At 33.3% G+C, this 23,839-nt stretch overlaps 2 protein-coding genes across 2 annotated transcripts in view; both read left to right on the forward strand.

The window, feature by feature from the left end:
• LOC145680685 (somatostatin receptor type 2-like) overlaps positions 1-10,192 on the forward strand; it is a 72,000-nt gene extending 61,808 nt beyond the window's left edge. The window contains exon 2 of the transcript XR_014130660.1: positions 10,059-10,192. The gene's annotated coding sequence lies outside the window, so the exon portion shown is untranslated. The remainder of the gene's footprint in view (positions 1-10,058) is intronic.
• Positions 10,193-10,814: 622 nt separating this feature from the next.
• LOC145680686 (somatostatin receptor type 1-like) lies at positions 10,815-13,803 on the forward strand. The gene has a single exon (XM_081751576.1). It carries the CDS (start codon positions 10,815-10,817, stop codon positions 12,087-12,089), a length of 1,275 nt encoding a protein of 424 aa, XP_081607702.1. The 3' UTR covers positions 12,090-13,803.
• The last annotated feature ends 10,036 nt before the right edge of the window (positions 13,804-23,839 follow it).

Genomic DNA, 23,839 nt, shown 5'->3' on the forward strand with positions numbered 1-23,839 from the left:
TCTTATTCCATAGACAAGAAGGAAACAGGATAGAATGTCTGTATTATTAGTAGATATGAATCATTATTACAAATCTGCTAGAAAATTTATGGAAATTTGAAGAATATTACTGTATTACTAAGATTAAAGGAATAATTTAGAAAATGCTTTCTTCGCTTCTGAAACAATAGAGTAATTGAATTACACTGCATTGTAAAGGCTGTTCTCTGAAGGATCCATACACACAAATACATCACAATGCTAAGTATGCTCCAGTAAATTAACATAAAGATACTGTTTGTTATTTTCTTCACATACAAAATTGGGCCCCCATTGAAAAACTTTGTTTTAGCGATAGACAGTTCGATTGAAAATTTACTTAGTATTTTCTAACATAGGATTTCCTCCAAAATCTTGGGAGCTGTAGGCGACGAGTAAAAAGTAAAGTTCAATCATAGTATTTAAATAATAGAACACAGGTATCAAGACAGGTGAAATTCCCATATAATGGGTATCTACACCTGGTTTTTAGTTTTAAAAAAATTGATATGTACTTTTAAGAAAAAGAAAAAAGTGCAAGTTTTTTTTAAAAAAAATATAAAATTGTAATAAATATAAATGTATAACACTTTGTACATTAACTGCATATTTTGATTTAGTACTACTACATAAATAACAAGAAGAATAATAAACCATTTTATAACTATAAAAAATATTTTCTTAATGTACTGAATAAAATAAAATATTGATCAAAATTGCATATAGAACACTTCACTGTTTGTTTTATATGTTAAAGTCAGTTTAAATAAGTGGCAAAAGAGAGAAATTTATTAAATCGTGTTGAAATCAAAGGCTAATTTTGTGAGACTAACAATCTGTTATTTCGTTTGTAATATAAATATATTTTCTAATCAAATTCAATAGTGAAATGAGTATCATGGTGGCGTAATTAAAATTGTGTAACAAAATAAATAAATAAATAAATAAATAAATAAATAAATAAATAATAATAATAATAATAATAATAATAATAATAATAATAATAAATTTCTAGTTTTTGACATAATCCAATTTGATTGTGGCATATAAAAACGTTACGTGTAACGAACTTTTTATTTGCATTTCCGTGTTCAGGAGGATTGGTTTAATAAAAGTGACTTACTGTCGTCCATGTGTTTACAAAAAGTTTAAATTTGTTGATTTGCTATTTATTGGAAAGAAAGCCTACAGTACGATTCAGGGACGGATTCAGGGGGCGATCGGGGCAATCGCCCCCCCCCCCCTTAGAAGAAGAAACTTTCTTATTATATATATAAATAGAACTCTCCCAGAGTTTGGAGCTCTTAAAAGTAGCTCTAAGTAGCAGTATTACAACCCACCGCCTCCCCCAGAAGTCCGTCCTGAATCCGTCCCTGGCGCAATTTATGGTAATTCTACATCTTTCTGTATTAGTAGTTTATCAAGGTTGTGTAACAAAAAAATTACGCAAGTGAAATTTAAAAAATCAAAATTATTTCCTATAAAGCGAGGGGGAAAAGATGGGAGTGGAGGATAGGAAGTAAATACGGTATTTGTATTATAAATAAACTAGAATTTAATAGTTCTTACCATTTAACTGTAATCTCTTTTATTACTTGGAACTTTGCCTGATCGTAAGATTGTAATCGCTCTGCTTCGTGTTCACCTTTTAATATGATTGGACATTTTGAATGGTATTTTTTTTTAAATAGAAATTCTAGTAGACATAAATTCAAAATTGAACAAGGTGTTTTCAAATTACTAACAAACATCATATTTTCCGTGGTAATTGAGTAGAGATAAATAAGTGTAAAATAATTAATTAATAGGAAATACACACAAATAAATGTAAACCATAGCGAGTAGAAGAATAGCTCGCTGTGAGTAAACTAAAATAGTATTAAACATATATACATCGTTAAAAAGAAGATATAATAAATCTTTGTATACGACGGAAGGATACAAATACATGCTATTTTCTATTGTAAAAATAAAATCATAATAATGAATCTTGAGCGTTGATCAGAGAAACAGAGATCATAATTGGTTTGATCTATAAGTTTGTCATGTACAGTTGTGTCTTTGTCCATATCGAGAAGAAAGTTGGCTAGCTTTTATTTTTGTTTCGCTTTGAGAAGCATTTCCGTTTCAAGTAGCATTGTAATCTTTCCTTTCTACAATATGTATGAAACGTTTGTTCCTATTTTAAACGTCTTACAACTTGTTTCTTGTTTGTTTCTTGCTATCATGATTCATTAAAAAATGAGTAACATCTCTGTTATACACATATACCTAAGTATTTGTACAGTAAGATACCTCTAGCTCTACTAGTATCGAATCCACTGTTTTAAGGGTTACTGGTTTGAATACTCACACTTCCGACGCCATTAAGTCCAAGTTCATCCCCAAGTGGGTGTAAAATACCCGTAGCACTCTAGGATGGGGTTGGAGGAGCGTAACATGTAAAAATAATCGAATAGATCTATTTTAGTGTCAATTCCATTGTTTTCGAAATCGCTGAGAGGAAGACTGACTCTCCCAATACCGTTTAAGTCCACATTCAGCTCGCATGGGCATCATAGGTGAGAGGGGATAAGAGAAATAAAATATCCAACATGACTGAGAATGCTGTCGATTATTTACTTTTCGAGGTCGTAAAAACGACTGACCTGTTCGAAATAACTTTTGAAACATACCCAGTATCCAACTCAAGGTGTGTCATTATCAGGTCACTTTGATTAATGTTCTTATTCTATAAGGATAGAGTGTTTAAAAATTATTGTAAAAATAAAGTATCTTATGGATTATATCATTAGAGTTTCATTGAAATGCGCACCTTAAGAGCGAAAAGGATCCATACATTTCCCATACACCTATTCTTACCATATGAAGAATATGTATCTATTTAGCTAATAAACTATAAAACTATGAGGTATTGAAAATATATAGCCATGTATCATATACCTGTAAATGAAGGTTTCTCCATAGAAAAATGTCATTCTATCTATTTTACATAATTTATGTAGAAAACTGCATAAACACATTATTCTTCACATGACTCACATATAGCATTTTCAACCCATTCAATGAAAATAGTAAACATTTACTTTCGATTAATTTAGTAAAAAAAAAATATACACATTTTTATTTTTAGAAGAAAACCATGATTTTTCTTCTGTTCAAATTGAAACCGTCCATTGCATCGCAATAGTTAAATACATGAAATGTAAAGGTTTTATAAGTTAGTTTTGGTTGTACACAGAGGCAATGCAGATTATTGTATTTAGAGCAGAGAACAGCATAAATCTTCAGAGACTTTGATTAAATTCAAGATTCTACATGGTTAATTAGAATTTAATATCCTTATTGCGGATCATGATAAGATTGTTATTAGGAGGTAAAATTTAATAATTTTATCTGTGCTCTAAGCAGAGAAGTCATATATCGTCAGCCATCTTACGATATGTGTTCAAAATATTAAGATTAGAGATAATGCAGAATCGTTTTCAGCGTCCTATTTAGAGTCTGACTAACGAGTGATGCTAACTTCCGTGTTTAGAATGACGTTAGTAAAGTTAACGATTTATATTGAGAAAGACCAGACACGACTTCGCCGTAGGGTTGTCCAAACAAAATTGTGGAGATGAATGTAAGAAAGAACATGTCGCTCTTACTTAGATTTCTCTCAATGTGTTTGGACAACCCTGTAAAAAAGTCGTGGCTGGCCTTTCTAGATATAAATCGTTCTTAATTTCACTTACGTGTTACTAAATAATGAAGTTAGAATCACGCCTTAGTCAAGCTCTTAATACAGTGATCAAAACGATTCTGCATACAACCCAAAAAGTTTAATAGAAGTTCGAAACTAAAATAAACAAATTATTATTATTATTATTATTATTATTATTATTATTATTATTATTATTATTATTATTATTATTATTATTATTATTATTATTATTATTAATTCTGATTATAATATTTCGTTATAATTTTAAATCAACCGATTCATATATTAGACATAAGTGCAACGTAACAAATGAAATTTCAGCAATTGAGCAGACTTTCGCAAATTTACTAAAATATCTTACAGTACAACTAATGAGGACGTATCAACTTTCGCTGTTTACGGTATATTACATACCTAAACACTAAAACGAAATTATTCTTGTATCGATTCTATAAAATATGTTTATTTTTGCCTATTGAAACATCTGATTTCTGTAATCTCCATAGTTTGCGATTGATTACTGTTTCACCATTGGAAGTTAATAACATGGTTTTGTCTATTTCAAATACAAGTAAAGAGCTTCCTCGTGACTATATTTTTGTTTGCTCAGGAGACCTGGATTCGATACCCGATGGGAACTCATGTTGTGCGGATTGCAAGTTAAGCTGTAAATCTACGTCTCATATAGTCTTGCTGCTGAAAGGGACGCTAAACTCTAATCCATCCATGAATCAAACAAAAGTATGGCTACTTGTTTCAAGCAGCTTTTATTGATTTAAATATCGTTAGCGCACTTGCATTTTGTCAGATTTCTAATTCCTTCGATTAGTCAAAACTTTTACCTTTAAGCAAATATATGACAATATAATTACCCCAGTGGATATTACTAGTACTACCCTAGTTCGCACTGTATGACCAAACAAAAAAATGTTCATTAGCAATAGAATTATTGACAGCTAACAAGAAATAACTTGTTATGAGTTCGTAGTTTACTATCAAGTAATTTTATGTAAGGCATTATCATAATCATCATCTTGGCTTTCTGAAGAAATACATAAAATAATTAAAGATATTCAGTAGTGTCACTGCATCGCTAATTGTGTGTCCTACTAGGTACTCTGGTGACTTCAACTTTCAAGTTTAGCCTAATAACCTCAGTCAATGGAATTTACCAATGTTAACTCAAGAGAAAGTGTAGGCGAATATTGAATTTAAGATTCACCTTTCCAAGATTTGCCTAATGTGAAATTATGTTGGTAGTAGTAACAAGAAATGACACAAAATATTGTAGTATCTGAATTAAAAAGTGCATATTAAAACGCAATAAGCACAGTTATAGTATATGATTATGATTAGGTATTACATATTTGACACTGACATATGAAAATGTTACAAAATTTATTTCGAAAAACATAAAATGAAGTAACATAAATTCTACGAGTGTTTGCATTAATTATAAAATAAAATTAAACAAAGCACCAAAAATCAATATAAGCGCGATTACGGTATATGGATCGATAGTATATGCTTGACATCGAGCATCGACATTAAAAATGTTAATTTTTAATTAAATGCAAACTTTTAAATCTAGTACGTAGGGCTCTGAAATCGGAAAAATATAGTAACTTAATGAACTTGAAGACATCTTCTTTCAATCAAGTATAGTATATCCTAGAAGTGCTCAGATACTCGCCTTAAGCTTCACCCAATATGATTTCCATATCTAATTTGATTGCTGCCGTCTAAAGAACAATCATGTTTACCTCGATTTCTTACCTTAGGTTCTATTATAAGGTATTGAAACATAACAAAATATTTTATACATAAAATTTCCTTTCATTTGGTATAGAATACGTAGTCTAGTTAAATATAAATGCCTGTAGGCTAGGTAATGTTACAAATGATAGAATAGTCTTGTGTCACTTAATCTTGTATCTGTTTCTTTCAAGCGTATTTTTCTGATTTTTTAGAACTCTTTCATCAACCAACCAAAATTTTAATTTATAATGAAAATACAGGAGGAAACATGGATAATGTTATACTGTTTTTACATGAATTTTCAAGAAATGACTACTTTGTCTCTGTTCCAGAAAGGGTAGTAAACTTGTTAGAAACTAGTCGAGAGATAGACAGTTAGGTGCAACACATTATGAGTATATTCAACAATGAATCCTGAAGAGCTAGGTAAAAGTGGGATAACATTTCCAACTACACTATTATGCATCGCATGTTTGTGACGCACTGGCTTTCTTTCGATATTTCACATACAGAAAACTTATTTCACACCACTCACTCATCCCTCAGTTTTACCCATAAGAGCAAGTGCGAGCAGCCGACACGTTTGAAGCTGTATCGTCAGGAGCAAACTTGGATGGAGCAAGATATTTCAGCAATTGATCCGAGATCGGAGGAGAAAATGAAGAATGCTACATAATTACTTGTTTGGACATACCAACTCCAAACTCTTTTCTGAAGCTTATGTATTGCAAATGTAAAACCCTCATGTAATCCAACTATTCAGTTCGAGATATATTTACTTAGACACGTGTATTAATTGTAGGGAAAACACATTTTGGGAATCAAAAACCGACCGAGAAAATATGACATGTTGTCGTTATCTTAGTGTTAAATTACGAGTATAAGTTACTTTCATGAATTTTTCGAAGTTCCTTCTTTCTTTTCCTTTTTCGTCTTTCAGTATAATAACCACCTTTCCTATTCTGAAAGGAGCCGAGTTTATTATATGAAACGTAAATTACCTACTAAAATATAAACGCTCTCCTAAAAGCTCGTTGTTTTAACGACATTTTTCATCTGAAGCAGCAGTGAGTCTGATCCAACACACCCGTATCTTTTATGTGCCAACAATCCACCGTGCCAGAGATGGCTTAATTTTTGTGTCTTTTATGTGGTATAAATTATTTCTATCATTTGTAAAAACATGAAATTTACTTAAATATCGTTTTCTCTATGGATTATTTTGCTAAATAAGTTTACAGAGCTTGCCGTATAATGCCCATTATCCTCAAATGTACCATATTTTGTACATTTCAATTGTAATTATAGCACCTTGACATGCCTTTTTAAAATTTTTTACTTATATAAATATTATATCTATAATATTATATGTGCAATCAGAAAAAATACGCCTGAAAAGCACAGGTACAAGGTTAAGCGATACAAGCCTACTTTATCATTTGTATACAGAGGTGAATTATGTATCAAACAAAGGAAATTTTGTATACAAAATATGTTGTTATAAGTTCCAAGACCGTAGAATTGCACCTAAGGTAAGCAATCAGAGGAAAACATGATTGCTCTATAGATAGTGGTGGCCAAATTGGATATGGCCGCCATATTGGATGAAGCTCAAGAGAAATGTTCGGAGTCGGAGACTTTTTGGATATTACTATATTTGATGAAAGAAAACTATCCTGAAAGTTTAATGAACCTTCTTATTTTTGCTGGGTTTGTCAAAATTTCCCCCCACATTTAATAAGAGCAAAAATAGTTTCAATAGAGAATGTTAACAATTAATGAAGTGCAGACTACCAACGTATCCGAGCTAAACAAAGTTTTTTTTTTTTTAAAAAAAAGTTCAACTTTCGCCTAATAAGAAAATTAACTCTATGTCATCGCTTTGATTGGCGTTTGCAAAGCTCGGGGGTATTAGGCGAATTTTGAATAGGCGAAAGTTGAAGCCCTGAATACTCTAGGTGTATTAGTGAAGAATTTAGATATTTACTTGATCATTCTACACTTTAATATTTTTGAGACAATTACAACGAAACGTATGAATATGCGGATGTGCCATCACTGTTGGGCTACAATAAAGAAGAACACACAAAAATACTTTTGATGTTATAATAACAATAACGACTGATCAATATTAATGATAACAACGGCATTAATGATAACGATTGATAGCAACAATAATGGTTATCAATCACTGTTATTTTAACATGAAACATATCCATCATGTTGTATACCGTCCTTATTATTTAATAGTGATGTCGCATATTAATCCTATTTTGTAAGCGATGTGTTGTAATTTGACCGAAATACAGTCGATTGAGTCGGATTTTTATTTTATTTATATATATTTCTTGGGATTACCGACATCTAGCCTTAATCCAGTCACGTATAAGGGATGATGTCCGTCGGTGAGCACACTGTCCGGAGAACAAGGGAAGGAAGGAAGCGATCTGGAACATATATGTTAGGTACCATTTCGGTGTTTCCATGGTGTCAATGAGGGAAACCAAAGAAAACCCTCACTCAAGATAGTTAACCTGAAACAGCTGTTGTGTCTTTTCGAACAATTGGTGCGAGCGATCCCGGGTGAGGACAAAGGCAATAGCTTTAGTGACTACGCTACTCAGGGCTGCCGGTTGGATTGAAGATTAGCGTCCCGTTCAACAACGAGGTTATAAGAGACGTATACTTACATCTTAACATTGGATCCGAACCACATGAGCCTTCACTGGGAAATCAATCTTGGTCTCCCGTGCCGGAGGCACGTTCACTAACCATGTAGCTACGAAGGAGCTCGAAACACAGTTTAGAATAACCATTAACTTAAATCTTACACACATTTCAAAATAGCTGTGAACTTTCGTAATTACTTTTAACAGATTTATTTACCTAGAAACATTTAACGCTATTGAGTAATTGCGCCATATGTATTAATTTTATGCCGCTGTGATTAATATGGGGCATTATTTTTCTGTCTTCTTTGAAACGAACTTGAATTTTAATAAAGTGATGCTACTTATATCTTCTTCAACTCTAATTAAATGTTCCTTGCTTTTTCAAAATTAATTTGCATTACATATATAAATTTAACACTGTTAATAAGAAACAAACATGTCAGTGTGTTATACTAATTTCCAATAGTAAACAATCATGTTAACAGGCACTCTGACACCAATAGATGTTGCTACCATGTAGGCAATTTGAAGATTTACAACTATGGTAACAGTCACACTAACAGATACACTGACATCAATAGATATTGCTAGCATGCAGACAATATGCAGATTTACAACTATTGTAAGAGTCACACTAACAGGTACACTGAACACCAATAGACGTTGTTAGCATGCAGGGAATTTGCATATTTAATACTACTGTAATAGTCACGCTAATAGGTACGCTGACACTAATAGATATTGCTAGCATGGAAGCAATTTGAGGAGTTAAAACAATTGTGTCAATTCAATTATACAACATGTGAATGTGTTTTGCTGCTTATTATTAGGAAAAGGACTGTAATCATGTTTAGACGTGACACCAATATTTTTGTGAGCGCAAATTAGTTGATGCGCAAACAAACAAAAAAGTTAAATATAAGCAGTTAGGACTCATTAAGCACGACTTTGATCTACAGTGTTCTGAAGACCAAAAGCTCGATTTCATCGATTAGTATCACTTAAGTTTAAATTGAACACTAAGGTTTTATATAAATGACAAAAAGTTTAATTTTTATGACTTAACCGCTTGACTACCATTATGTACGACCTGTACGTATTCGGGTATGCATTCCTCCCTGCACCACTACGTATGTAGCTGGTTCCAAAGGCTGAAAAGGAAATAATTCTTGCACGGCAATGGCCATGAAAACTTACGAATGATTTTGGTCAGGGAGGACCAAAGTCTATGTACTTTTGTCGTTGCTGTAGTCATTGATTGTTAGGCCATCTGTTGCTGAGAGTACGAACCCCTGCTGTTTGAGATGTATGTTTTTGTTCTTCTGTACTTTGTATCACAAAAGCAGTAGAATATGGACGAAGAGAAGGGCTATAACTCATCAGATTATGTTCCAATGAGTTCAATGCTCCATCCACTAGGTTACAGGAAACCCAAATCTTAATTGCAATAATTTTAAAACAATTATGGTATTAGCAACCAATGTGATTGATTATTTGTTTGCACAGTTTGTTGCCTAATGCTGTCCGGTTAGCATGGTCTCTGCACTCTAACTTTAGGCCTAAAATTCAATGGGTTAAAGGACTTGAATTGAAGAAGAAGCCATGAGAACATCAAATCATTAAAATTTCAATTTATTTCAAAGAAAGCAGAAAAATAATTCTCATTCGGAAAGAAACACATGAAAACTGTGAAAATATTCAATACCAATAAGAAAATAAGAAGATATGTATATATGTGCTTATTGTGACCTTTCAATAAAAGCTTTTCTTATGCTAATACATGCCGTAATGTTAGTTTAGTTTGCTTTATTTTGGAGGGATGTGAATGTTCTGTAGTTTGTTCACCTATACTTCTATGACACGTGAATACATAGCAACTCTCTCTTCTTTTCTCTTCACAGGTTTTCTAAACAACACCAGCATATTCAAGACAAAACACATTAGAAAAATGTTTCTACGGTTTTAAACAAGAATCATCAACATGGTTGGCTGAGTGAAATCAGATGAAGAACATTGCAAAAAGTCAATAAATAATCATCGCCTTTTTTGACATAAATACTGTACATACATTCACACTCATATGTACTATATTTATTATATTACATATAACAAATATTTCATACCTTTGGATTCTGTTCATCTTCTTTAATGCTCGGATTAAGGCAATGTGGACAGAGTGTTAGATCTTATAAAATAACATGTTTGATGCAATTGTGTGGATCTTAGGTTGATGTTCGAGGTTCAAGAGATCATCCACCGCTATTAGTCAACAATTTGTGGCTGTATTCGTGTATTAATAATTATAGACACACAACTAAAACGTATTTTTTTGGGCAATTCATAATACAGTTATGAATTTTGCAGTTTTTAATTTGAGCAATTTAATATTCTTACGACGAAGAACATATTTATAAATTCCACTTTCGTAATTTTCTGTGATATTTTTTACAATAATATTATCTTATGTTGGTTAGACAAAGACATAGTTAATTATTAGTTGCTTTGTATCTTTTTTATACTTTTTCGTCTATTTGCTAATTGGTCCGGAGTAATGGTGAACTAAATTACGATATGATCATTCATTTAACAAAAGATTAACCTACAAAAGTCTCTTTTGAGAAAATCGTGGTCCAAATATTGTTAAACATTAGCTGGTCATGGATGTCAACTACACTTTTGATAGTTTTTCCGAATTACAGTATTTTAACTTGTCTGAAAATTACTCAGATTTTGATAACGTATCAGAAAGAAATGTCACATTTTCTCGTAATAGGACATGTGATCCAATTAACTCAGAGTCTGCCATTATTATCCAGCAAATTATGTATAGTGTGGTTTTTATTGTTGGTCTCCTTGGAAATACGCTTGTTATCTATGTGGTTTTACGCTTCTCCAAAATGCAAACTGTAACGAATTTGTATATTGTGAATCTCGCCGTAGCTGATAAATGTTTCCTTCTTGGTATACCATTTTTAATCACCACCATGAACCTCAAAACTTGGATTTTTGGGAATCTAATGTGCAAATGGTTTATGACAACGACCAGTATAAACCAGTTTACCAGTAGTATCTTCTTAGCTATTATGAGTGCTGATAGATACATAGCAGTGTGTCATCCTATATCAGCCACAAGACTTCGAACGCCTATTATATCGAAGATTGTCTCCTTGACAGCGTGGACGGCCAGTGCGCTGTTTATGGTTCCAATTTTCTTGTACAGCTCTACTGTGGACGCTGGACTTGCAGGACCAAGTTGTAACATAATTTGGCCAGATACTGGTAGAGTTAGCGGCCTAAAAGCGTTTACTCTGTATTGTTTTATCCTCGGTTTTGCAATTCCATTGGCGCTAATTTTCTTCTTCTATGTGATGGTAATCCGTAAACTCAAAACTGTAGGGCCTAAGAATAAGTCTAAAGAGAAAAAGAAATCACATCGGAAAGTTACCAAGTTGGTACTTACCGTTATCACAGTGTATGTGATTTGTTGGCTGCCATATTGGATAGCCCAGTTAGTTCTTATTTTTCAAGACGATTCACAAAAAGAATGTCATTCACGTATTGCATTGAACATTCACCTCCTTACGGGATGTTTGGGTTATTCTAACTCAGCAATGAACCCAATTTTATACGCTTTCCTTAGTGACAATTTCAAGAAAAGCTTTGTGAAAGCCTGTACTTGTGCAGCTGGCAATGATGTCAATGCACAGTTGCATATGGAAAACAGTGTGTTCACCAGAAGACATCGGGGAGGTTCTGAAAAAATCAGAACCCCACGCGACAAGGGAAATGAAGAAGGCCCTTTGTTGAGAGAGGCCAAAGAAACATCAAGTTCAATCACTATGACGTCACGTACAAACATCACAATGTCAACAAGCGTTGGTAAAGACAGTACCAAGAACGGTGTTAAAATCAGTCAACCTACGCAAGTTTAACCCTATCAAAACACAATGTTCATAAGCCATTGAAATTTAAAAAAGAAAAAAAATACGGAAACAAATGCCCCTGAAACGAATCATTCTTTCACTCTTAAGCGAAACATAATTAATCATAGCGCAGTATTTGAGTATGTGTACGTATGAATGAACGTTGTATGTAATTCCTTAATTTATGTTGAAGTTATTTGTTATGTGTCGTTATTGTATATCACCACTGTAAATACATTTTCGTTTCCGCTTAAAAAAATAAAAAAAGAAAATCATATCACAAACTGTCTTTCGATAAGAAAAGGAACTGTGAAATACCTTAACAAGATAAATATTAATAAAATTATGTACATATATGTGTGTTCTATATAGTATGAAAAAATTACAAAACATATCCTGCATATAATTTCGGTTAATAATTAACATGAATTAATATCATGAAAATATGGAAAATGTTTTATGTCGTCATATGTAGTAAAAATGTGCATGTTTTATTATGTATGACCTACAAATCCGTTTATGTACTATTTATATTGTGATCATTATGTATAAATCTACATATATATATGTACGATATAAATTCAATATGTTAAACTTTAATGTGATTTATTGAACAAAATAACTAATCAACGACTATATTGAAAAAAGGGATGTCAATATTATATAAATATAATTTGTGGATGGTTTTATATATATATGTGTTCACAAATGTTTCATGCAGGGTACTATATACAGATCAATATTTAAGCTCATATAAATGGTGCTCAGATACATATACATATATATATTATATATATACATTCAAACAACAACATATGATACTTATTGTGAAACATATTTTGTAGATGAAAAAAAGAAAATAATATTAAGAAAGTAATCCGACCGTGTTTCTATGTCACAGTTTCATAAACAGAGAAAGTAAAGTGATTAAGATGTATAAAAAAAGACAAATTGAGCATCAAATGACAACTTAAGATGAAGTAAACAAAGGATTTGAGATAAACGATATTTAACACAAGATATTTTCCTGATTGCTTTATTGTACGGTGAGATTTTTATTGAGCCCTTGAAATCTATCGTACAAACACATGTTGATTGGGAAAAATATCTTGCTTTTTTATCATCTCTTACTAAGGCACAAAAGAGTATGGCATTATTTAATTAATATTTTTCTACGAAACTAAACAAACAAAAAATGTAATAATTAATAAAAATGTATGATGTTCATTCTCATTGAACCTAATTGAACCAAAAGAGTCCAAAATATGCTCATGAGTGTTTTATAACTATACATATAAGAAGGGTATACTTACATTATATATATACACAAAAATATGATACAGCTTATTTTCTATCATAAAAGAACATAGGTATATATATTAGAAGAAATGTCAATGAAAAATCACGTTATATAAAAAATAAATATTACATGTATTTATTTATGTACTTTCATGTAATTTAGCTTTTCTGTGAACAAATGACGCTAATATTTTTAGTACTTGTTTTCCATATTCAAAATCTTAAAGCTACAGCTGGTACATTGCTAGAAGAAAACTTTTGTAATGATAATTTGTACAATCTTATATTCTGTTTTATTTTTCTTTCTTCTCAAACGCTTATAATTACACCAAATGCTAAAGAAACAATAGGTTCTGTCATCATATGTCGTCCTATCTGTTACTGTAAAAACCAAAAAATAAAAACATATGAATTAAAATATTTCAAAACAAAAACAATAGTTTTTTCTTCATTTTGTACTTTTAGCAAAAGAGTAAACAAAATTATCATTCAACAGAAGTGTTAATTTTGTTTATGCACGTAGTATCAATGATTATTGCAATAATTTTGATTTGTCTCGCCGATAGTACGGTGCTTGATATCAAGTTTCCCAGATTTTGAATTGAAAAGGAATCCAAAATATTCTTCATAGACTCAGATATCCCACTGAATATTGAACCTAAGTTTTATGTTGAACGTGTTCAGAAAATTCACTGTCACACAAATTTCACTTTATTATCAATTGACTAAGAATATCATGGCATGTTGTCTTTCTCCTGCCTAGAATTTGGAGTTATACAAAACCCAGTTCATAATATCCTTTCGTGGTCATTCTAATTTTCCTATCTTTAACGCAGGTAAGTTTCAACAAGCACAGCAATCATCATTCAGTTGGTTCGTAAGTTAAGAGAAATCCTTGCACCTAGACTAACATTTGAATTTTAATGCAAAATATATTCATTAAATTTTGATAATGAATTCATGTAAAAGTTTCTGCCATGTTGAAAATTGATTTTTTCCTTTTATATTACTTTCACGGCTCTAAAAGGATATCTATATGTTGCGATCCCAAGTGCTGTCTTCATAGAAACAATTTTGATAGTAACCTAAAAAATATAATATGGAAAACAGCAAAAGCACTACTATTTCATAACTTACAATCTATCCCATAACTGTTTTTCCTCTGCATGTAAAAAGGTTTGCAATTTGAGACGATGTCTTATAAATACACAATCTAACCCACCTGCGAGATGTCAAATCACTGAAGCGATTTATATGGTTTCCTACATACTGATCATTATTATTGGGTTCAAATTAATACAGTCATAATATATGTACATCATAAAGTTCATCAAATCTCACAGTTGTAGCACTATGAACAAAAATCCAATATCCCTTTACGTACGGGCAATAATGACCATATGTTGTTTAACCCATAACTGCCCGAATTAATTTTTTCCTGATTTTATAATATTTTCAGTTACGTTTGTTCCATATGATCGTAGTAAATGTGAAATAACGAAATTTTTGTTGTTATTGTTGTAATGGGTTCACTGTGAGCCGTGCCACAAATTTCACACACAAAATCTCCCAGGCATAAAAAGTTATCCCTATTTGCGTGTCCATACGGACACGCTGGGAAGTTATGGATTAAATTGCTTGCGGTTAACTTTTATCATGGTATCTAGCCTTTAGAATTACTACTCCACAAACATATGAATTTTACTTTAATTTTTCCTCTACACGAGTATCTCATACGGTTACTACTCCATTATTGGTTGTACCACTCCAAAGTAACATTTAATATGTGTAGCGAGTGTGCCCGAGCTTCTTCATCTACCACCAAGTTGGGAAATCCTGGTAGATTGAGGTGATTCCTCACTTAATATATTGGAGGAAAATTCAGCCCAATAAACTGGCACTATTATTAGAAGTTTATGAATCAATGATAGTAAGTCATATGTAATTAACGTGTATTTCATATTTAGTTAATGAGTGAATTTAATGGTTAGTTGCATCCTTAATATTTCATAGTTTAGTAATCATTATTACAGATGTTCAAATACATGTGGACATCGTATGTATGTGGATTTCGTGTGTTTAAGCATTCCAGTGCGAGGATATTTTTACTCTCCTGTTTTCTCTTCACTTCAACTGTAATGACTTCCCACCCTACCGCACACATCTACAATAATATTATTTAAACGAGTGTACCAATTATACAGCTTCATCATTCATAACTCTATTTATTATTTCATTACATATTGACATACTTAAACTGCTTGTACATCTAATTCCCTTTATTTAGGGTATATTATAGTAACCTCTATATTACTCAAAATCACGTCTTTAAAATACTCCAGAAAGACAGAAGTATCTCTAAAATACGTGTATAAGTCCTAAGCTAGTTTTCCAAATTTTAATAGTTGCACTTTAGACCAACATACTTTAAAAACATGTGGCATCGGTTTAAAAATTTTCTTTATCCTCGTCACTCCTATCCCTGTCATATCATTGGTAACAAATTTAGAAACTTCTATACATTACAATCCAAGCTAGTTTTCCAAATTTTAATAATTGCACTTTAGACCAACACACTTAAAAAAAAAGAAAAAAACATGTAGCATAGGTTTAAAAATTTTCTTTATCATCGTCACTCCTATCCCTATCATATCATTGGTAACAAATTTAGAAACTTCTATACATTACAATCTTTAGGTAATCTCGATTTGATCTAAGATTTTTTTAACATCGTCCACCAATTACATTCTTATTCTTTCCCTCTATCTTTTGCATTTTGACAGTTTCTACCACATCCGTAATAATAGAAGTTGTTCTCAAAGAATGTCTTTCGGAGTGTCTTCTTCCTTTCTGAGTTTCTTCTCTATTACTCCCACTTTTCTAATATTCCATCACTGGTTCTCCGTTCCAGCCAGCTAGTTTTCACACGTATCATTTATGTTTACATTTTGAAGTTACAGATAATGTTTAATAGCCCTTCTGTAAGGGTCAATCCATACGAAGGGGTCCAGAGTAGGTTACTCGACCATCTCCGAAAATTATAAAAATTGGAGTATGATGAACCTTGTGTATGAGAAGGTCAATAACATCAGTCACGTTGTCGTATGTACACATGTTCCTGAATTGCGGCCATCCCTGTTGTTAGTGGAGTGCCAATTTTTGCATTTGCAAGCGTTTGTGAAAACTGTAGTTCCTCAGGATATACTAATCAGACGATCACCAAATAAAAACGAATGTTTACAGGAGAGACTGAGGAATATGGAGATTATAAACTTTTGCTTCTAAATAAATATGCATGGTTGCAAATCAATACATGAAATCACCAGAAAAAGTTTAGAATATTACACTTTTAAAGAAGCTGTATTTTGCAATGACATAAAGTAGGGGTTTCATAAGTTTTCTGCTGAATACTATTATATGTAAAGAATCTGTAGAATATCCACAGCTATGATACTACTGGCATCGTAGATTTATAGGGGTCCGAAAATTGAAGTTTGTAATTTTGATGGCATTTAGGGGGTGTAATATTTTATAAGGGCAAAGTGCTAAAAATTGCTGCTTAGGACACAAAGTAATTATGTATATGAATAAACTATTGAAAAAAAACTCATGACTAATATTACATGGAGAAAAAGTGAGGACATGGTAAAAACGCGAAGAAAACACCTGCGTGACTATGGTCATATCCCTAAAAAAAATTTAAATGTTTAGATATGTTTCATGCTAGATCTCAAAAACTACACAGGGTGCAGCAATTAGTCCCTCTTTTGTTTGTGTTCAGCTGTGTAAATGCTTGTGAGTGGTGTTTGTTCCATCTTTCTAGCTCCATGATCATTACCACGTCTATATGGTAAAGGGATTAGCCTCACCCTTGCAAACACGACACCCATCATCGAACTGGACCTCGGTATTAAGACACTTAATGTATCAGCTAAGTATCATTGAAACCCAATCCCAGTTACGGAAGTTAATATGTTCTGAAGGTTGCGTTATACATCACAAGGTTGCGTTACATATACTAGCGGGGCTTCGCCCCCAGTCCCCCGGGTTTGCTAGGCCAACGACCTCGAACCTCTAAAACCTACAAGTCTACCAAATTTCAAGGTTCATTTAGTAGTTCAACTATCTAAAAGATAGGATTTTGTATCACATGAAAACAACCACTTAAATAACATGGGAATTACTTCATCTCCCCTTTAGACACCTTAAAAACTAAAAATATTCACTTTTGGTAATTTTCCTGTGGGCTAGTCCCGGAAATCTACAATCATGCTAAATTTCATCATTCTAATCTTCCGGAAGTGCCTAAACACTTTGGGGTGTAGATCTCCCATTTAAATAATATTGGGAAGATTTTTCAGTTCCCTATAAAATCTACCTACGTTTGAAAATTTTTATTTTTGGTCATTTAGTTAAGTAACGCTAATGGAAACATGCAAGCATGTCGAATTTTCTAATTTTTATTATAATTTCAAGTAACTAAAATATCAAATTATACGTCAGAAAAAATTCTATTGAAATAACAGGGGGAATTTCTTTATCCCTCCTTTAGACTCCCTAAAAATTAAAAATTCACTTTCGGCAATTTTCTCATGTGTTAGTACTTGGAAGCTATAATCATACTAAATTTCAACTTTTAACGTCAACCGGAGGTACCCCTTTATTTTATGTCAGTTCATGTAGTTTTATATATAGTTAGGATAGATGTAACACAACAACAGGATAGATGTAAACATATTAACTTTCGAAACTGGGATTTAATTTCAATGATACTTTGCTGATATATTAAGTGCCTTAATACCACGGTCCAGTTCGACATGGGTGTCGTTTGTGCAAGGGCGAGATAATCCCCTTACCATATAGACGTGGCAATGATCATGGAGCTAGAAAGATGGAACAAACGCTACTCACAAGCTTTTGCACAACTGAACACAAACGAAAGCAAGCCTAATTGCTGTATACCCTGTTGAATCACAACTTCAATTTTCGGACCCCATAAACCTACGGTGCCAGTAGTAACATAGTTGTGGATATTTCTGGAGACGCTTTACATATAATAGTATTTAGCACAAAACTTACGAACCCCCTACTATATGCCATTTCAAAATACAGCCCCTTTAAAAGTGTAATTTTCTGTACTTTGCAGGTGATTTCATTTATTGGTTTGCAAAACTGCAAAATTATTTAGAAGCAAACGTTTATATTCTCCGTGTATCTCTATGGCTCCTGTAAACATTCGTTTATGTTTGGTGTTTGTGTGATTCGTACGTTTTAAATAACTCTAGTTTTCCTAAACGCTTGCAAATGCAAAAATTGGCACTCCACCCTCAACAAAGATGGCTGCCATTCAGCAATACTTGTACATACGACAACGTGGATGATGTTTGATCTTCTCATACACACGGTTCGTCACAGTCCAATTTCTATGATTTTTGCATATGGTCGAGCAACCATTTTCACCATCTTTGGAACTCTTCAGATGGATTGACCCTAACGTAAATATTTCCGATCCGCACTGTAAATTTGTTTGTGAAACGTTTAGTATGAGTTTCAGTAACTTTTATTTATCATGCCATATAACATGTGATTTTCTTTTTCCTTTAAGCTTCTGTAGGATTCCAATTCTTCGTTTTATTCTCTCTTTACAGTTTAGATCTTCTCTAGTAGTAGCTACTGTTGACATAAGCCTCATTAAAACTAATCTCATTTGCTCTATTTCTAGCCTTGTTTTTTCTTTTCTTTTTTTCTGTTTACTTGACACAGTTCCCTTATCTTAGATCATTATTATTGTCATCATTTTAACTATTATCCTTGTACCATATCCTGCACAGCTTTATCTTTTTTTTTCATTCTGTTTTAGATTCTGGTTTCAGTCTCACACCATAGAACACTCAACTCTACTATCATCTAAGTACAAAACTTCAGCTACCCCATTTGTGCCTATTTACTTGAATTTGAATCAATTTCTTTAAATTTTCAAACGATTTTCATTCTTCCAATATTCAATTTCGCAATTGTGTTTGAGAACTACAAAATAAAATAATGATCTCCTCCATTTCTAAGCGATTATTTCTTGTGAGTTATGTTCGATAATGTAATAATTAAAATTCTTTCTAAGAGCAACATTGCGAGTGATTTCTATAGAATATTTCTCAAAAAGCAATCTCTGAAACAAAATACTTCACTTCCTTAAATTTAAAGGAACTAACAACGGTTCATTTTAATGAAAGACAATAATCGTTTCTACTTATATTATTCACCTATAAAAGATGCATTCACTCCTTTTCTTCTGGTCATTTGCATATTTTACAAATTACATTTTCCTGTTGTTGTTACCTCAACATCTCAAACATTTTTTGCAATTCAGAATACAAGCTAGATCATGTTAATACTGTACGTACGAACTTTCTTAAGAAGTCTTAGTTGTTAGTTCCTACATACCAATAAGTTCATGTAAATTAAGGATTAACACAAATAAAATACTTTTAGTCGTAAAGTGTAATCTGTTCCTCCAACGACATTTGCCTTGGCTTCGGTACTTCCTCGTCCAACATTTATGCAACATATTTTAATGTAAAAACATTGGCGGAAAACTTGGACAAACGTGTTTTATGCAATTCCTTGGTGACGTTTAAACAGTTATAACTCATCACCTATCAGACTTTTATCAGCTCTTTGCAGGATAAGCTGTATTTACTCAGCCTAAATTAACAAGAAGAATCAAGTATTCAGTGGCGAATCTAGAAGGTGTAAACTGGGGGACTAACCAGAGCCCAGACTATGATAGGTATATCATGAGTTCACTATAAACTTTCGAAAATATATAAGTAATAGCTTAAATTATTTTTGTTACTCAAAAAACTGGGGGCCTAGGTTCCCGCGGGCCTGGCCTAGATCCGCCACTGCAAGTATTCGGATTTTAGTAAGTCTTTTCGGGCTATCAGCTACATGAAGGTATTGACGTTCGACGTTTCGAATGCAGACATTGCATTCATCTTCATTACAATCCCTGAAGATGAATGCAATATCTGCACTCGAAACATTGGGTGTTAATACCTTCGTCTGGCTGATAACCCTAGAAGACTTACTAAAATCACGTTGCCAGAAAACAAAATCAATTATTTCTTCAACTATTGGGAGTTCTGGCATTTTTTTTGTGTAATCTTTCACAATGTATAATCTCTTTTTCTATTGAACAAGGCCTGAAGTAAATGTGAAATATGGTACTATTACCCTTAAACACCACTCAAAGAAATTCCAGCACTTATATTCCATATTCATCATCAAAATTTGTACAGATCATCAACAAAAACATACCTGTTGCAATATGTAAAAACCTAGAACAGACACGCTACTTTCACATTTACGTGAAGAAATGAGTTTATCTATGTTAAATTTAGTAGAACCAGACGTATGAACGATCTAATGAGTACGGAAACAAGCTTCTGTCACAATTACCAGGAAGACAAATCAATATTTTTTCGACGAAGAGACGTCTTACGGCGATTTACGCAAAACACTAGTGTGTCTGAACAAAAAGACCAGTCATATTTTCAACTCGCTGATCTATGACAGAAGCGGGCTTTAATGAACAGAGAAATCAAATTGAACAAAAAAGAAAAAGAAAGAAAGGAAAGAGAAAGTGGAGTGATGAGGTAAGTAGTATAGGAAACGAAATTAATATTGGCAGTGTTCAATTTGTAATGAATATGTAAAACCAATGTACGTCTTGTTTGCCTAAGACTACTGGCTTCTGTCAGCGATAAGTTTTTGCCTTCTCCTTGCTTTGTATGAGGAGTTTACTGATTATAGAGCATCGAACTGTAACGTCACATAGGCATCCAGATCCAAAAGATTTGAAAAACACTAAGGTAAGTTCGTTCGTTAAATTTCTTACTTGTAAGTTATCACTTCGCTAAGAACCACTCTTAAAGAAACAGTAGCATTAGATTAAAGTTGATTACATCTTTCTTCGAATTAATCACTGTTGCTAGTTTAATGTATATACAGTAAGCGACAAAAGTTCTTTCCGTTTAGTAAAATTAATTTTTGGAATAACAGTGGTAGGGATGGAACGTACAAATGTGGTATGGCTGGAAGGTACAGAAAATTACATTCTTTTTAATTTACTGAAAACTGTACTCAAACTGTCCTTCCATTTAGAAGCTATTTACGAAACCAATTTCATCGTGGGGTGTTACTCTGACATCATATTGATACTATGCTCAGTCGACTCCTTTTTACATATAAAACAATTAGGCAACCGGAGAAATCCTCGATCGCAAGCTTGTTCGAATTATGGGCGTTAAAATTTCAAAATTGAACAGATTTTGAAAAAAATTGAAGAAACCATTTTTTGAGATACACGCTTCATTTTTGGTACTGGGGTGTTCTTTTGGGTACTCGACGGAATGGTGAGGTCAAAACGTACGCATTTTGCAAGATTAGGGAACTTATTGGGGAAGGGTTGAAGGGTAATGGCGTATTACAACTTGGAAATTGTATCCTATTTGGCACACAGGATAAATAGGATAATAAAATTTATTTGAAACCAACTGCATTGTCATTCAAATGTCACTTTCTCGTGTGGCAATCTAAACACTAAACAATGACATTTGTCTCCGAGAACGCTTAGCCGCGGAACTAACTTCAACGGGACTTCCAACCCAGCCAGCCTCTGTGCATTGTGGAAAAAATGAAATATTTCAGTTTAACATCCGATGATTATACTCTTTAGGCTAAGGAACACGATGATTAAGGAAGTGAATGATGACGGAAGAATTGATGGGATGAGAAGAAGGGAGGAAACAGGAGTACCCCGAGAAAATCCATGGACATGATGGTATCCATTGTGGAAGACGGTGTTTCAATATTTTATCGCTAGCCATTTTTTTAAATTTTCAACGGATTTCAATGGCGATTGTTTGAAAATAGTGGCCAAACTTCAAACAATATTTACGGTTTTTCGCGAGAAATGTAACCAAAAAACAAACAATCGGCTAGAGATGATGTATGCAAACAGCAGTTTTCTCGAGAATAAAAGTCACCCGGTTCACAACTTTGAGCGTACATTCCCGCTAACCATTTTTTTCTTCTTTAAATTTTTCGGTCTATTTTTTCGTCGAATATCTTAAAATATTTCCTGGAGTTTGACCAATATTTCCCCATAATCGACATTCCAATTGCTGAAAACTAAGCACATGGCTAGCGATAATGTATTCGAACACCGTATTCTGCGATGCATAAGCATAGGCCGACAGGATTCGGAGTACCGCGGCAGGGTAAGCCTGTCTGGCGCTGCTCGAGCTGTTTGGACCTAGCTACAGAAGGGGAAGAACCAGGCCAGTAGTCAGTTCAAAAATGCAGGGAAGCGGTAGAAGTTAGAGGGAGCGATCCAGCCAAATTATAGTTCATCACCATATTATTGTTCATTTGCAAGCTTATCGTGAAAATTTTAGGGGAGCAGTAAAAGTTTAGGGGGAGCCCAGCTCCCTAGACCCCTCGGGGATACGGACATGGGAAGAACACAACAATATAGATCATCACAAGTTTAATTATGAATATCACGTCGTTCTTCATTGAATTTTGCACGCCTGGCAAAGCGTTTCCAAGACAAACGTGATTGTTCAATTTGAAGGTGGCCACACAGGAAAGTGATGTTTGAATAACAACATAGTCGAATAGGGGTATCACATACATTTTTTTAGCCTATTGGCCCCAGGGGTAAAAGTGAAGGAGAATGCGGGAACGCCGCACCCCCACCTCGAAAAAATTAAGGCGTCCCCCCAGTTCCGAAAAAACTATAATGGGTATAGATATGCAGGGGAACGGCGTGGCGTCATGACGCTACCTACCGCCCCCCCCCCACCTTTTCAGATTCACTTTTACTACTGGTTGGCCCACTATGCCAAATGAGAGGCAATTTGCAAGGTGCAAGACGCCATTACCCTTCACATCATTCCAAATAATTGCCCTTATCCTGCAAAATGAATACGTTTTGATCTTACTACTGTGTTGGGTATCAAAACTGAAGTGTCTATCTCAAGAAATGGTACTTCAAACTTTCTGCAAAATCTGTTCAATTTTGAACTTTTAACGCTCATAATTCGAACACGCTTGCGATCGAGGATTTCTCCAGTTGCCTAATTGTTTCATATGTAAAAAGGCGTCGACTGAGCATAATATCAAAATGAAGTCAGAGCAATATCCCGCGACCTTCTCTAGTTAGTATTGAAAAATTCATAAAACTGTAAAGCTTGATTTTTTTTCCTATAATGAAAAGAAAGTGTTCAGACCCTATAGCTTCATTGGAGAAACGCAACTACTCATGTAGAAATGCAAATCCTTTTTCTACTTCGGAGCTGCAATGACTCCGTGGTAGAGCATTGACATCTTGCATGCGGGGTCACTGGTTCGATCCCAGCTTAGCCAGGTGAGCTTTCTGGTGGACACACGCCATG

This window comes from Thermobia domestica, chromosome 3 (genome assembly GCF_964235325.1).
Source record: "Thermobia domestica chromosome 3, izTheDome1.hap1.1, whole genome shotgun sequence".
Classification (NCBI taxonomy): domain Eukaryota; kingdom Metazoa; phylum Arthropoda; class Insecta; order Zygentoma; family Lepismatidae; genus Thermobia; species Thermobia domestica.

Coding starts and splice junctions, on each gene's coding strand:
- LOC145680686 (XM_081751576.1), top strand. CDS start 10,815: ATGGATGTCAACTACACTTTTGATAGTTTTTCCGAATTACAGTATTTT.